This window comes from Rhinopithecus bieti, unplaced genomic scaffold (assembly GCF_001698545.2).
Source record: "Rhinopithecus bieti isolate Rb0 unplaced genomic scaffold, ASM169854v2 scaffold_3763, whole genome shotgun sequence".
Lineage (NCBI taxonomy): Eukaryota > Metazoa > Chordata > Mammalia > Primates > Cercopithecidae > Rhinopithecus > Rhinopithecus bieti.
Window position 1 is genome coordinate 1,942,434 of NW_016804379.1, and position 15,724 is coordinate 1,958,157.

Sequence of the window (15,724 nt, forward strand, 5' to 3'; positions counted from 1 at the left end):
GCCACACGGTGAACTCAAGTTATCTTTTACATCCGTCAACTGAAACTTGTAAAACGTTTTTTAAAAACTCCAATTAAGTCATGTTCTTTTAATGTGCAGTCATTTTAAACTTAAGGATAATTTCACAAATTCCTACTAACATCTTTTGGTGGGTGTCTGTTTTTATAGCCTACAGGAGCTTTTGCAAGTCTTGACTCTACCATTCAACAGATCAGTTACCTGCTTCTAGCCTCCCTTTGGGCTTTGCATCCTTCATGAACGTGACAAATATGCCTCCTATGCCTTCCTCATAATAGCTGTTTAAAATGCAGACTGGGACCACTGGAGACCTTCCTCCCTGCTCTCATCAGTCTAACTTGCCAACAGTCTTTGGGGATGTTTGCTAAATCAGTTAAAAATCCTCTCTAACAATATGAGAGGGGAGGTGACTTCTTATTATATCTTTGCGGCAGTTAAGGTCATGTCTTTGTCACACAGGAGGTCAGGGACAGAAAATTCAGAGGACTTGAGGCCCAGTAATGATGAAAGGTGTTACTGCCAAGAGCCAGCAGCCACTAGAGGGAGGTAAATCAGCAGAGTCAAAGCCACAGGCCAGGATGTGGTGGCTCATATGTGTAATCCCAGCAGTTTGGGAGGACAAGTTGGAGGATCGCTTGAGGCTAGGAGTTTGAGACCGGCCTGGCAACATAGCGAAACCTCATCTCTGAAAAACAAAAACAAAAACAAAAAACCATGGCAAGCGCCTGTAGTCTCAGCTACTTGGGAGGCTGAGGTGGGAGGATCACATGAGCCCAGGAGGTTGAGAGTGCAGTGAGTGGTGATTGTCCCACTGCATTCCAGCTCAGGCAACAGAATGAGACCCTGTCTCAAAAAGAAACAAACAAGGGTGTGGTGGCTCACATCTGTAATCGCAGCACTTTGGGAGGCCGAGGTGGGTGGATCACTTGAGGCCAGGAGTTCAAGACCAGCCTGACCAACATGACAAAACCCTGCCTCTATTAAAAGTACAAAAATTAGCCGGGCGTGGTGGTGGGTGCCTGTAATTCCAGCTATTCGGGAGGCTGAGGCAGGAGTATCACTTAAACCCAGGAGGCAAAGGCTGCAGTGAGCTGAGATCGCACGACTCCACTCCAGCCTGGGCAACAGACTGAGACTCTGTCTCCAAAACAAAACAAACAAACAAACAAAAAAACAAACAAACAAACAAAAACAAGCAAAAGCCTTATATGGAGCATCTACAGAAGCATTTGTCTTTTTTCTCCTCTCACCCTCAGCTCAGGGCTTAGCTGTCCCTTACAAGGACCTCCCCTTCACCATCTGACCAGGCTACCATATACTGTGACTAGTCTCAAAGTCTCACTGGTTTTCTTTGGAGGTGGAATCACCAGACCAGCTTACTTCAGGACGCTTCAGGACATGACCAGCCAGTCTTCTTCACAGGGGCATCAAATACTACTTAGACTCAGTCTGGTGGAGACCAGGTTGGGGGGCTACGTTTTTCCTGCTATTTTCCTAGCACACTGGGACTCCTCCGAGGAGCCTAAAGGGCAGCCAGAAGGACAAGAGAGAGGCTGGGTGGAGGAGACTCAGGGATTTTTACCCACTTCACCCAGAGCAGCAACAGGATTTTCTGTCTTCTCTGTTAGAGGTAGGCTGATGCTGTATAGATTCTTCTCTGCACAACTCTAGGGGGGCTCTTCACATCGAAATAAAAATATCAAAGTATACTTGGGTTATGGTGAAAATTTTCCAACAGTAAAATGGTTTGAGGAAGGTAGTGTTTTTCTAATTTGCAGAGTTACCATTTTGATTACCAGCAGGGCTGATTGTGAAGAGGGTCCCTGTTTTAAAAATTTGAAAAGTACAGGCCGGGCACGGTGGCTAACACTTGTAATCCCAGCACCATGGAAGGCCGAGGTGGTGGATCACTTGAAGTCAGGAGTTTGAGACTGGCCTGGCCAACATGGTGAAACCTTGTCAATACTAAAAATACAAAAATTAGCTGAGCAGTAGTGGCACGTGCCTGCAATTGCAGCTGATCAGGAGGCTGAGGCATGAGAATCGCTTGAATCTGGGAGGCGGAGGTAGTGAGCCAAGATCACATTACTGCACTCCATCCTAGGTGACAGAGTGAGACTCTGTCTCAAAAAAAGGCCTTTCAAAAAAAAATTTTTTTTTGAAGAGTACAGCTACTGGGGAAGAGCATCAGACTTGAGCAAGACTGGATTTGGATTCTCTACACTCTCAGTATGCCTTTATATGGCAGGCAATTGTACTATACTCTCCCAATTCAAAATTCCCTCTTTCCTCAGAACGTACCCCTCTCCACACCTGTATTTGCCCAGAAGCCACCCCTTGCCACTGTTGATGGAACTCGGGGTACACAAAAGGATCAGTATCTGACAAATTCTCCAGGAAATTTGGAAATGGGACTGAGGCAGGAAATTAGCTAGTTTGATGTCAGGCCTGTGGACAGCCATTTGCTGTCTGAAGTAGAGAGAGAAAGAAGAGGGAAACCACGAGTCCTGAGATTGTCCAGTCCTTGTTCCAGGCCTGCCCCGCGTGCCAGGCTCCTGTCTTTGGCTTCTTTCCTGCATCTTCAGAATTAATGCCTTTGCTACTTGTAAGGGAGTTTGAGATGGTTTCCACCCACTAGCAACCAAGAGAATCTTGATTATTACACCGTGCACCATACAAAGTCAGCAGTTAATCTTCCATGGATCTCAACTTCCCAGCGTGTACAATGTAAATAACAACACCCCCTTATAGGCTCTTTGTGATTATCACGTAAAAAGCCGGCGCCAGGTGTTTCTTTCGCTGTTCTGGAGAACTGACTCCCAAGCATCCTAGAGTAGAGGAAACCACAGGACCTAAGGCTCAGGGAGTAATTATAGGGATGCCAAGACCTCTCTCCGGTGGAGTAGGAACGACCCACAAAAGCAACAAGCACAGCAACAATAAGGGCCTTTCGCTGCCTGGCAGGGAGAGTGAGGCTGAATAGGGAGGAGATGCCTGCAGGGCACACTGGCCCCTGCAAGGGATCTGGACACCCCGCGCTCAGACCTAGGCTCTCAGGCCGGGTGTAGCTGACAAGCTGGCTCCTGGCCAGCATGACCCAGCCCGCCTTGGGTATGCTGCAGGGGAAGGCCGCGCCTGGGTTGCACCAGCGACAGGAAACTTCCTGCGGAGCCCGCGAGGCTCCTGGCACTGACTCCGCCTCCACGTTTGGGCGCGTTCTTCCTCCCTCCATCCCCATCGCTGGCTATCGCTTCTGGGATGCGTTCCACATTCTGGGATCTGTCTCACCCGCCCTGGGATACTGCTGGGGACCGCCGGCTTGTGGCCGTGTCCACATGCTGGAGCTACCGCGCGCGTCCCCGCTCCGCCTCGAGGTCGGCCGGTGCGCGCCAGGGCCAGCGAGCAAGGTGGGACACACTCCCTAGGCCGCCGACGACCGACAGACCCTTTCAATCCCACATTGGTCAAATGTCCTACATTTTAAAAAGAACGAGTTGTTTTGGCCGGACGCGGTGGCTCATTGTAATCCCAGCACTTTTGGAGGCCGAGGCGGGCGGATCACCTGAGGTTGGGAGTTCGAGACCACTCTGGCCAACATGGCGAAATCCCGTCTCTACTACAAATACAAAAATTAGCTGGGCGTGGTAGCGGGCGTCTGTAATCCCAGCTACTCGGGATGCTAAGGCAGAAGACTCGCTTGAACCCAGGAGACAGAGGTTGCAGTGAGCCGTAGATGGCACCATTGCACTCCAGACCGGGCGACAAGAGTGAGACTCCGCCTCAAAAAAAAAAAAAAAAAAAAAGGAGTTTTTAAGCATTGAAAAGAGGAGAAAACTGAAAACTGTTTATATGTGTGTATGTATATATGTGTATATATGTATATGTGTATATGTGTGTATACATACACATACACACCTCGCTCTCTCTCTATATATAATTTACACACACACACACAAACACATATATCAAATATGTGTATTTGGCCAGGCATGGTGGCTCACGCCTGTAATCTCAGCACTTTGGGAGGCCAAGGTGGGAGGATAGCTTGAGCCCAGGAGGTCAGGGCTATAGTGAGCACTCCAACAGCCTGGGCAACAGAGCTGCATCCTGTCTCTAAAAATGAAAAGTAAAAATAATAAAAAAAGAAAATATGTGTGCTTGTATTTTCCATTAGAAGTTACCTAACCTGGCCATTGGTGGTGACAGGAAATGCCCTTTCCAGGAAATTATTAACAGTATTACTATAGCAATGGCTATAATTTTTAAAGCATTTATTGTGCCAAGTGTTGTCCCAAGGGAGTTACTTCATATGCATTTTTAAAACGTTATTCCTCACAGCAACTTTAGGATTTGATATTTTTGTCTTTGTTCTCTATGTAAGGAAACTGCAGTTCCCAGGGCTAAAGGAAATGGCCCAAGGTCACGTTGTATATACAGTGTAGCAAATCCTGGACTCAAACCCAGGTTTCTGGACACCAAATTCTGAACTCTTCCCAGTCAGGCTGTCGGCCCCATTGCATGGGCTCTACTCCTCCTCCCTGAGGTCTGTGACCTCTGCAGACTAGTCTCATGTTGCCTTTCACTTGGATATAGCAATAGCAGCCCCTCTCTATTAAAGCATATAAAGCACTACTCTCTACTTTTCCAACTGGGTCTGTTCTCCAAGGTGGAGGGAGGGAGTTTTCTAAAACATAAATCAGATCAAGGTGCTGCTCCAATTTCTTACCCTGGCTTTTAGCTTCCTGTTTGATGGGGGGCCCCTGCCACTCCAATCTTCATCCACCATGCTCATCCACACTGGCCTTTGATTCCTGAACACACCAAGCTTTCCACCTTTGGATCTTTGCACTACTAGTTCTCTTCTGCAGGAATGCTCTTCTTCCAGTTTTCCCATGGCTAGCTCTTTGTCACTTGGCTTAAATGTCCCATTGTCAGAAGGCCTCCTCCACCATGCTCTCCAAGGAGCTAGTCGGTTGTTCTAGCACATTGTCCTAGCTAGTCTCTGCCTCACGCTTATCACCATCTGACATTTTTCTCTCTTTTTTTCATTTTCTGTCCCCTTTTACAGTATAAGAGTCAAAGGCTGGAAGCCTGTATCTTTCACCACAGTGCCTAGAATGGTACTTGGTACATGCTAGGCACTCAGTAATTACTTACTGGATAAATGATTATCCTGTCTTTTCTCCTTTTCTTAGAGAAAAAGGCGTTCTTAAGACAGATACCCTCCAGACACGCCAACTAATCAGGTTTTCTTAACATTCCCCACGTTGCTCTTCCCCCTGTGGAATTCCAGCAGCCTGGAGCAGGCAGACCCCTCTCACCTCTGTAAGTGAGCAGCGCCTCATCGAGGAACTCAGCCGCCTTCCGGAAATGCTGGGAAATGTCCACCTCAGGAAAGTCATCCACCTCCACACCCAGGTACTGGATCTCCAGGCCAGTGTAGAATTCGGGGCCAGTGTAAACGCCAGTGCCATGTGCAGCATTCAGAATGTGGGTGATTCCCAGCCTCTTCAGCCTCCCCTTGTTCACAGCCACACTCCTGGGGGAAGAGGCAGGGACCTGTTTGCCAGAGTCGGAACTAGAAAGGTGTGTCACCACTGCCATGGCGAGCCTGCCTCAGCCGGTCTGGGGCCGCAGCTGGGCAAGTACCTCCTTTTCTGCCCTGGTTGTCTGGGGATCACTGCAAATACCATTATAGAAAGAGTCGATGACTTGGCCTCAGCAAAAGGGAGAAAAGACAGGGAGTTAGGCAAGGAAGGACGAGATGAAGAGGCCAACAAAGTGACGTGAAAGGAAACATTTGAATGATCCAGAGACTTGTAGTTTAAAACCCCATGCCTTGGGAATAGACATTCATCAAGGCACAAAAGTGGCAGGCACAAATAATAAAATTAAGTGTATTCTACATTGATGTGGCATGCTTGTAACTTTCAAAATCCTTTCACATGCATTAGTTCATGTTATCCTAATAACAAATTTAAGAAGTAGACAGGGACGCTAGTTTTATTCCCATTTGAAGATTATAAAACTCAATCTGAGAGCTCTTACAACTTTCCAAGATTGTGAAGGGAGTAAAAGACAACAAGAATTAGTGTTTTAGATTTCTAGTTCAGAGCTCTTTTTGCTGTAGCTGTATAAGTGCAGCTTCGTTTGAAGAGGCCCTGAGGACAGGTTGTCCAAGAAGGACCAAAAGCTTTTAGCTAAGGATACCTGGCGATGGCTGGGTTCTTAGTGACCATGAGATGAATGCTCCTGGATCTGAAGATCTATTTAAAGATCATGTAGGACTTGGTGCCCAGCGCTGAGGATCAAGTTCTAGGCAACCGATGACTCCTTGGTGAAGATGAGACCCACTGTCCAATGCTGTTTTCCCTATTCCCTCCCCTGAGGCCAAACTTCCTCCTTTGCTTCTGGATATCCAGATAATTACATTGGGAAAACATCTCATTAAGTATTTGATGAATCGGCAAAATATTTGTTTCACTAATTAACCTAGTGGTAGCAATTATGCACTGGCATCTAAAGAAATAGGATGTGAGTGAGTTGTTTTTGTTCTGGAAGCCCCTGATAAACTTTTAGAAAATAATAGTTTTGGGATTATAAAAACAATGTCTACTTTAGGAAACCTGTACAAGTCAAAGGAAATCTAAAGAGAAAATAAAACCACTTGTAAAAACATCTCCTAGAGAGAAACATTGTTATCATTTTCTCACATTTCCTTCTGTTGTCTATACAAAAACATGCACGCACATACACACACATCTATTGCTCAATTAGCAGCACACTTACTTACATGTCTTCTCTTGTAATCTAATTCTTTCTTACTGTATTGTGAACATTTTCCTACGTTGGTAATTACATATGCATGTCAATATTATTGTCAATGGCTCCTAGTGTCCGGTTCTGTGGTAGCTACAGATGTCATGAGATGGTGAAGTTGGCAAGACTCTGTGGCAGGAAAGGAGGCCCAGAGAAGGCCTTCTTGAGGGACAAGAGAGTCCTGGCAAGAGGGCAAAGGATAAGCAGTCATGGTGGCATCTTGCCTGGAGACCTCTGAATGCAGGTGAATGAAGGGGCCTTTCTCTGGACTGGGGCAGGGTAAGTGGCTAGGCAGCCTCATTGTGCTGGATGGACCTATGGGTGCCATTGGTGAAAGTTGGGGGAGTTTCGTCTGTCTCAGGCACTAACCAGGGGGTAGGACAAAGGGTCATGAAGAGCAGTCAGACTCACTTCTCAGCTATGAAGACACTGGGCCAGACCTCATCCACCTCATTCCAGGGAGCCTCTTGGCGATCCTGAACCAGGGCCCGCTGTAGGTCTAGGACGCAGGGCGTATTATAGAGGCTGGTGTCGTCCATCTTCTCCCTGACGCGGTTGTACAGGTCCTCCACCAGCAGCTGTTCAGCAGACTCCAGCATGCCTGGACACTCTGCGTCTGCTCTGACCCCCCGTGGCTTGAGTTCTAGAGAAGACAGGCAGCATTCTCATCAGAGAGTCAGGAATATCATGGCCTTCCTTGTTCCTGGGGGGAACATGCTCTTGGCCAGTTTGCTGCCAAGATTTTGGCCATGAACTGAATGCCAGCAGGATCTCCCAGGAAGGATTTTAATTGGGCCCAGGGCACCTGCTGCAGTGGCCCAGACACTTGTAATCAGGGTCAGCAAGAGGACTGTATAGATGTGGGTAAAGGGGATCCAATTTCTTTTACTCCCTCCCATGCTTCTCAGAAGCTGGTCGATAATTTTTTAGACCAAGTTCCTTAAGTACTAGGTGTACTTTGATTCATACTTAATAACTTTTATTCATACTTAATAATTCATAACTTAATAACTTAATAATTCATTAAGTATGAATAAGTTATTCATACTTAATAACAGTGCCCAGTACAAAGTGGATGCTCAGAAGTATTTACTGGCCAGGCGCAGTGGCTCACGTCTGTAACCCCAGTACTTTGGGAGGCCAAGGTGGGCGGATGACCTGAGGTCAGGAGTTCAAGACTAACCTGGCCAACATGGTGAAACACTGTCTCTACAAAAAATACAAAATTAGCCAAGCGTGGTCGTGAGCACCTATAATCCCAGCTACTTGGGAGGCTGAGGCAGGAGAATCACTTGAACCTGGGAAGTGGAGGTTGCAGTGAGCTGAGAGCGTGCCATTGCATTCCAGCCTGGTCAAAAAGAACAAACAACTCTGTCTCCAAAAAGAAAAAAACAAAAGGGTAGGAGTGTTTACCAAATGAGTGAATGGCATTCATTCATAGTATAATTCACTCTGTTAGTTTGACTCTTTTACATATGGATTGCAAATAACCCTGGGAAAAGTAAAACTTTCAGCAGTGATTTATGCAATATTACCTTCTAATAGACATCTAATTTACTGATTTATTTCTTGTTTTGTCTCCTTCCCCCTACTAGAATGTAAGGACCTATGATCCTCAGCCTCCCAGCCCACAGATAGGTAGCAAAGATCCGACATGAGCTCTCATTCTAATCTCAAAACGTGACTCAGGGCCTTTCTGACAACAGGTCCGAAAAGTTCAAACTCCAAATGAACTCAAATCCCAATTCACTCACATCTGGGGTGAATCTTTATCTTCTTCTAATAATATATTTGCTCACAGTTTATCGAATTTGGGGAAATGTAAGATGTTTTCTTTCTTTAAGTTAGACAAAAATAAGAAAGAACAAAATCGTTCCTCTCATATGGTAGCCAAAAATACTGAATAGAGAGAGAGAGAGAGAAAAGAAGCTGGAAAGATGTGTCCTCTGTGTTCCCCATAGCCTCTTGCTGGCACCATCTCTTTCCCTAATGGGCAGTCTCTGGGTGGGGGCTGCAGAGAGAGTCCAGCCACATTTGGAAGGTAGACTTGGTCCAGCCCCTCATGGAATCTGCTCCTCCCAGGAGTCTGTAAGCAGGGCTTGTTGCTCATGGATTGCAAATCCTGGGAGCCTTGGGTTCTGCCTGGGGCTCAGGATTTCATTTCCCTCCTCTCTTCCCTCCTCTAACCCCCCTGAGGGGCCCCCACGTCCCTACATCAGGGCTCAGCTCTAAACGTTCTCTGATCTTCATTTCAAACGCAGAAAGAAGAAAACTCCTGCAATCCCAGAGCTCTATTTTGTTTAAAAATAGATGAAGTGTTCCTATTTTCTCCACTATGCAGTTTTCTCCCCTGGCTCTCCTGGGGTCTTTCATAGCAAATGCAGCCCCCTCTCCTTCCCTTGTCTACTTAGATGTCTTTCCCTTACTACATATAAAAAATGGGACTCCTGACACCTCATTAAAATACACAGTATTGTCTTCCTCGGCTATTTATCTAGCAGGTGTTGTTTCCATTTCTTTTCTTTTCAATTTAAAAACCAATGTCCCAGCCCTTCACCCCTGATGGCAACTCCTGTTTTCCCTAGGTCTCTGGTTCACACTTCAGCCTCTGTAGAGTTTGCCTCCCTCCCTGCATCAATTTCTTTCTATTACCTGACATTTCTTCAGCAGAAAGTAAAGCCCACACATTTCTCCCCTACACTCTTGGATGTGTGGCATATGCAGACTTTCATGAAAACGGAAGGTTTTCAACACACGTTTTTACCCCTGTGATCACTAGTGAGCATGGCGGTGTTTTGAAATATCACCTGATACATTTTCGTTTCTCTCTAATATATTGTTTTTTCTCCCCCTACAGCCCTTCAGCCACTAAGGCTAATGAAACTTAGATTTGATGCCCCCAGAGAAGGGAAGAATAAAGAGCCAGGATAAAAAAAGGCATTGCACATCTTTTGGTTTCAAACTAGACTGAATGTCTATAGCATTCTATAGACTTGAAAGTGAAGCTTTCAAAGAGAGAAAAAGTTTTTTATTTTTTTTTCTCCCCACAATTCCTAAAGCTGGACTTTTACTTATTAAGAACCAAAGCCTGGAAAATGATCCATAGAATGAAGCACAAAGCAGAGATGATGCAGAATGGAAAGTTAGGGAAACTTCCAACCACAAAAGACGAAGAAAAGACTTTCCAGAGCTACGGTGGTGCTGGTAGCAATTCAGAGAGAACTGGATCAGGGTGAAGACACTGCCTGGGTTTGGGGACAAGATATGTTGGAGCAAGATACTTGGGATAAGATATCTTGGAGCAAGATATCTTGGGATAAGATATCTTGGAGCAAGATATCTTGGGATAAGATATCTTGGAGCAAGATATCTTGGGATAAGATATCTTGGAGCAAGATATCTTGGGATAAGATATCTTGGAGCAAGATATCTTGGGATAAGATATCTTGGAGCAAGATATCTTGGGATAAGATATCTTGGAGCAAGATATCTTGGGATAAGATATCTTGGAGCAAGATATCTTGGGATAAGATATCTTGGAGCAAGATATCTTGGGATAAGATATCTTGGAGCAAGATATCTTGGGATAAGATATCTTGGAGCAAGATATCTTGGGATAAGATATCTTGGAGCAAGATAACAGAGACCCTAGGTATGGAAGAAAAAGAAAAACAAAATCCCCTCAAGCAGATGGGTCTTTGAGAAGATGGGGCCTCCTAGAATGCCCAGAACAGTCAGCAACAGCAAGTCAAATTTCTGGTTCTATGTGAAGTGTGCAAGAGGTCCAGATGTCCTTAGAGATCCTGGTGGAGACCCAAATGGGTCAGGGGACAAAGAAAGGACCAGAGTAAGAATGGACAAAGAGTAGCAGGTGATTCTCATAATGAAAGACCAAGGAAAGGATTGTGGCCACCAGCGGTGGTTGCAAGATTAAGTCCAAAGGCCAGCTGGGCCTTGCTTCATCAGTGTGCACCTTATCCCACTCCACCCCATCTCACCAGAGTTGTGAGGCTACCCAGGGAGAAGGGAGAAGAAAGGGGAAGAAAGAATTTGCAAAAGATTATTTACCTGAAATTGATTAGAAAAAAATTCATCTAATCTAGATAAGTACCTTTGAATGAAATATAATAATATGTTGTCTGCTTCAAAATTTTACTGTGTAAATATTAACATATTTAATATTGGGTGCTCCCCACCCAAGCCTTTCCCTCCTTCCCATGCACCCTTCAGTTTGAAGCATCTTTAAGCACTGGTAGAAGTGCAGGTCTAAGTCTGGGCTTCCTTGGAAGAGAACCCTCTGGATGCTTCTGGCCATTTCTTGGGCTCTCAGGTCTGTGCCTCTGCCATAAGCCACCTCAGGACCCCTGACATAACCAAAAATTGAGCAGGAGGCCCTAGGAACAGATTGGTGCTGACTCTCTGGTTGTCCCTGTTCACACTGATGCATAATTATTTCCACTTCCTTCCTATCAAAGTTGAGGAGGTGGAGTTGGCAGAACTACCTTCTGCAGATCTGCTCTTCCTAACGTGATGGGCAGCACCTGAGAGGCACATTGACCTCTTCCAATGGTCCCCCTCTAAGGGTCTCCAGATGACCACTGGACTTTGCTTCCACCCAGCTTTTGATTGCATTACCTTCATTGATGATCTGTTTGGCTGCAATGGCTGAGGAGAGGTGAATGGGTTCCATGAAAATGCTTTCTGTTTCTGCATCTGAGACCATCGAACACCTAAGGGAAGAGGATATTCATGTGAGATAAGCCTGCAGCATCTGAATTAAAGGTATTCTTTTAGATGAGAAACCTGGTTCTGATTTTAGCAACAAGTAGGAAACAACGAATGATCAAGGCAAAGCCTTCCTAAGTTTAAGGACCCAAGAATACAGAACACTGGGCATCCTGTGACTCAGATGCCCACCTGTTTTCAGATCACAGTTGGCACTGATGCTGTGTGATGTTTAATGACATGGTGGTCTATGTTGGGGAGGCAAGAGTGTATGTCTGTGCTTGGAGTAACCCACCCTGATGTGGTTTCACTTTCTTGGATGTCCTGCTGCTCATTTAAAAAATTTTGTCTCCTTTTCCTCTGCTATCAATCTATAGGATGTCCTTAATTGTGCCTCTGCCAGTCTTCTGCTGGACTGCTGGACTGAATAGGTTGCCGCCACTCTTTCTGTTCCCTCTGTTCTCCATTCCTTCTCCCAGTTTGTAAGGGAATGGGCTAATGATGAAGGACTGGCATAGCACCAAGTGAAATGCCAAAGATGAACTCAAATGCACAGGTACTGATTCTGAGCACATGAAATCAAGAGTCAGGCTGAGCCCAGGGATGCAAAGAAAGTAACTTGGGTAAATGTCAAGGCAATTTCCCAAAAATAATTCAGTGCAGTTGTCAAAAGAGACCTTTAGGAACGTGGAGAGTCTAGAGCAGAGACAAGACTTGGGACTGCACTATGGTGGTGGGGATGGGACCACCTCGTAGTTCACTAGTAAACACCTTTCTAGCGAGTTGTCCTGTTTTCCAGGTGTTCAGATGAGCTTTGGGTCATTTTCTTTTGTCTGCTTAGTCTTTCCTTTAGGCCTAGAGAGGGAGGATTTAATGGATACCATTTGTGAGTGCCTTCTATGAATTTAATTCTGACAAATCCTCCACAAATGTATTATTTTTATTCCTGCATTACAGATGAGAAAACTGTGGCTCAGAAAGATTAAGAAAATTGTCCAAGGCAGTAAGTAAATGGCAGAGCTAAGTTGAGAACATAGGGGAGTCCTGCTGTAGGTCCAGTATTCTCTACACAATACACAGATACCATTTAGATTAGAACAGGGAGGTGGATTGGTTGGTGGAAGCAACCCCAGCTGGATTCCCAGACTCAATGCAGACTTTGACAGCTAAGAAATGCTTATTGGAAGCCTAGATGCATGGATGAATTACGCTGAGTAAAGTTGAGTTGAGCAGAATCCAGATGAGCTGGACAAAGCTGACTTGAGCTGAGACAAGTTGAGATTGAATTAAGTTGAACTGATTAGCAGAACAATTCTCTCGTGCATCCACAGCACGAGTCCACCCTAGGGAGAATGGTGTACTCAGTGTCAGCAAGGCCAATGCTCTTGCCAGGGGAAAGAAGTAGCCTGGAACTCTACCCAGGACATGGCCAGAACTGCCTATGCCACCTCAAGGACAGCATGATGTGGCATCGTCATTCATAGTATCTGAGAGTTTTCTGATAGCAGTTGTTCCGGCTTATTCCTATTCGAGCACCAAGTACTCCTGTGACCAAAAATGCATTTTCAAATATGCATGACTGGGGAATGGGAGTGGATTAAGGGTGAGCTTTGTTCACTAGAGGCTGCATGGGCAGGTCTGGCCATATCCTGAGTAGATTCACAGGCTACTCCTTTCTCCTGGCAAGGTTATTTCCTTCTCCATGGCCTGGCTGACACTGGGCACAGCATTCTCCTGAAGTTAGACAACAATTTGTGGATGGTTACTACAAAATAATTGTTCTGCTAATCAACTCATTTTTTTTATATTTCAATAGGTTTTTGGGGAACAGGTGGTGTCTGGTTACATGGACATGCTCTTTAGTGGTGATTTCTGAGAGTTTCGTGCACCGATCACCAGAGCAGTGTACACTGCATCCAATGTGTAATTTTCTATCCCTCACCCCCTCCCATCCTTCCCCCCAAGTCCCCAAAGTCCTTTGTATCATTCTTATGCCTTTGCCTCCTCATGCCTTAGTCCCTACTTATAAGTGAAAACATACAATATTTGGTTTTCCATTCCTGAGTTACTTCACTTACAATAATGGTCTCCAATTCTATCCAGGTTGCTGCAAATGTCATTATTTTAGATCATTTTTTGCCTGAGTATTATTCCATAGCATATATATGTGTGTGTGTGTGTGTGTGTATATATGTATGTATATGTGTATGTATGTATGTGTGTGTATGTGTGTGTATATATATGAACCACATGTTCTTTATCCACTTGTCAATCTATGGGCATTTGGGCTGGTTCCATGTTTTCACAATTGCGAATTGTGCTGCTATAAACATACGCATGCAAGTCTTTTTCACATAATGACTTCTTTTCCTCTGGGTAGATAGTCAGGAGTGGGATTGCTACCAAATGGTAGATCTACTTTAGTTCTTAAGGAACCTCCCTACTGTTTTCAATAGTGGTTGTACTAGTTGACATTCCCAAAAGCAGTGTAAAGTGTTCCTTTATACCACATCCATGCCAACATCTACTATCTTTTGATTTTTAAATTATGGCCATTCTTGCAGGAGTCAGGTAGTATCACGTTGTGGTTTGATTTGCATTTCCCCGATAATTAGTGATGTTGAGCATTTTTAAATATGTTTGTTGTTAACTACAGTGTATCTTCTTTTGAGAATTGTCTATTCATGTCCTTAACCCACTTTTTGACGGAATTATTTGTTTTTTTTTTTTTCCTTGTTGATTTGTTTGAGTTCCTTGTAAAATCTGGATATTAGCCCTTTGTTGGATGCATGGTTTGCAAAGATTTTCTCCCACTCTGTGGGTTGTCTGTTGACTCTGCTGATTATTTCTTTTGCTGTGCAGAAGCTTTTTAGTTTAATTAAGTCCCATTTATTTATCTTTGTTTTTGTTGCATTTGCTTTTGGGTTATTGATCATGAAGTCTTTGCCTAAGCCAATGCCTAGAAGGGTTTTTCTGATGTAATCTTCTAGAATTTTTATGGTTTCAAGTCTTAGATTTAAGTCTTTGATCCATCTTGAGTTAAATTTTGTATAAGGTGAGAGATGAGGATCCAGTTTCATTCTTCTACATGTGGCTTGCCAACTGTCCCAGCACCATTTGTTGAATATGGTGTCCTTTCCCCACTTTATGTTTTTATTTGCTGTGTTGAAGGTCAGTTGGCTGTAAGTATTTGACTTTATTTCTGGGTTCTCTATTCTGTTCCATTGGTCTATGTGCCTATTTTTATACCAGTACCATGCTGTTTTGGTGACTATAGTCTTATAATATAGTTTGAAGTCAGGTAATGTGATACCTCCAGATTTGTTCTTTTTGCTTAGTTTTGCTCTGGCTATGTAGGCTCTTTTTTGGTTCCATATTAATTTTAGAATTTCTTTTTCCAGTTCTGTGAAGAATGATGATGGTATTTTGATGGGAATTTCACTGAATTTGTAGATTGGTTTTGGCAGTATGCTCATTTTTCACAATATTGATTCTACCCATCCATGCGCATGGGATGTGTTTCCATTGGTTTGTGTCATGTATGATTTCTTTCAACAGTGTTTTGTAACTTTACTTGTAGAGGTCTTTCACCTTCTTGGTAAGGCATCTTCCTAAGCATTTTTTTTTCCAGCTATTTAAAAAACGGTTGAGTTCTTGATTTGATTCTCAGCTTGTTCACTGTTGGCGTATAGCAGTGCTACTGATTTGTGTACATTGATTTTGTATCCTGAAACTTTACCGAATTCATTTATCAGATGTAGGAGCTTTTTGGATGAATCTTTAGGTTTTTCTAGGTATATGACCATATAATCAGTGAACAGTGACAGTTTGACTTCTTCTTTACAGATTTGCATTCCCTTATTTCTTTCTTTTGTCTGATTGCTCTGACTGGGACTTCCAGTACTATGTTGAATAGAAGAGGTGAAAGTGGGCATCTTTGTCTTGTTCCAGTTCTCAGGGGGGGATGCTTTCAACTTTTCCTTGCTTAGTATAATGTTGGTTGTGGGTTTGTCATAGATGACTTTTATTACCTTAAGGTATGTCCCCTCTATGCCAATTTTGCTGAGGGTTTTAAGCATAAAGCAATGCTGAATTTTGTTAAATGCCTTTTCTGCATCTATTGAGATGATCATGTGATTTTTGTTTTTAATTCTGTTTATGC

At 44.2% G+C, this 15,724-nt stretch overlaps 1 protein-coding gene across 1 annotated transcript in view; it reads right to left on the bottom strand.

Moving 5' to 3' along the window:
* STYXL2 (serine/threonine/tyrosine interacting like 2) overlaps positions 1-15,724 on the bottom strand; it is a 42,846-nt gene that overhangs the window by 4,427 nt on the left and 22,695 nt on the right. Inside the window, exons 3-5 of the mRNA XM_017867613.1 lie at positions 11,473-11,567; positions 7,249-7,480; positions 5,340-5,557 (exon numbers count right to left, since the gene is read on the bottom strand). Coding sequence (XP_017723102.1) covers positions 5,340-5,557; positions 7,249-7,480; positions 11,473-11,567 — 545 coding nt within the window. The remainder of the gene's footprint in view (positions 1-5,339; positions 5,558-7,248; positions 7,481-11,472; positions 11,568-15,724) is intronic.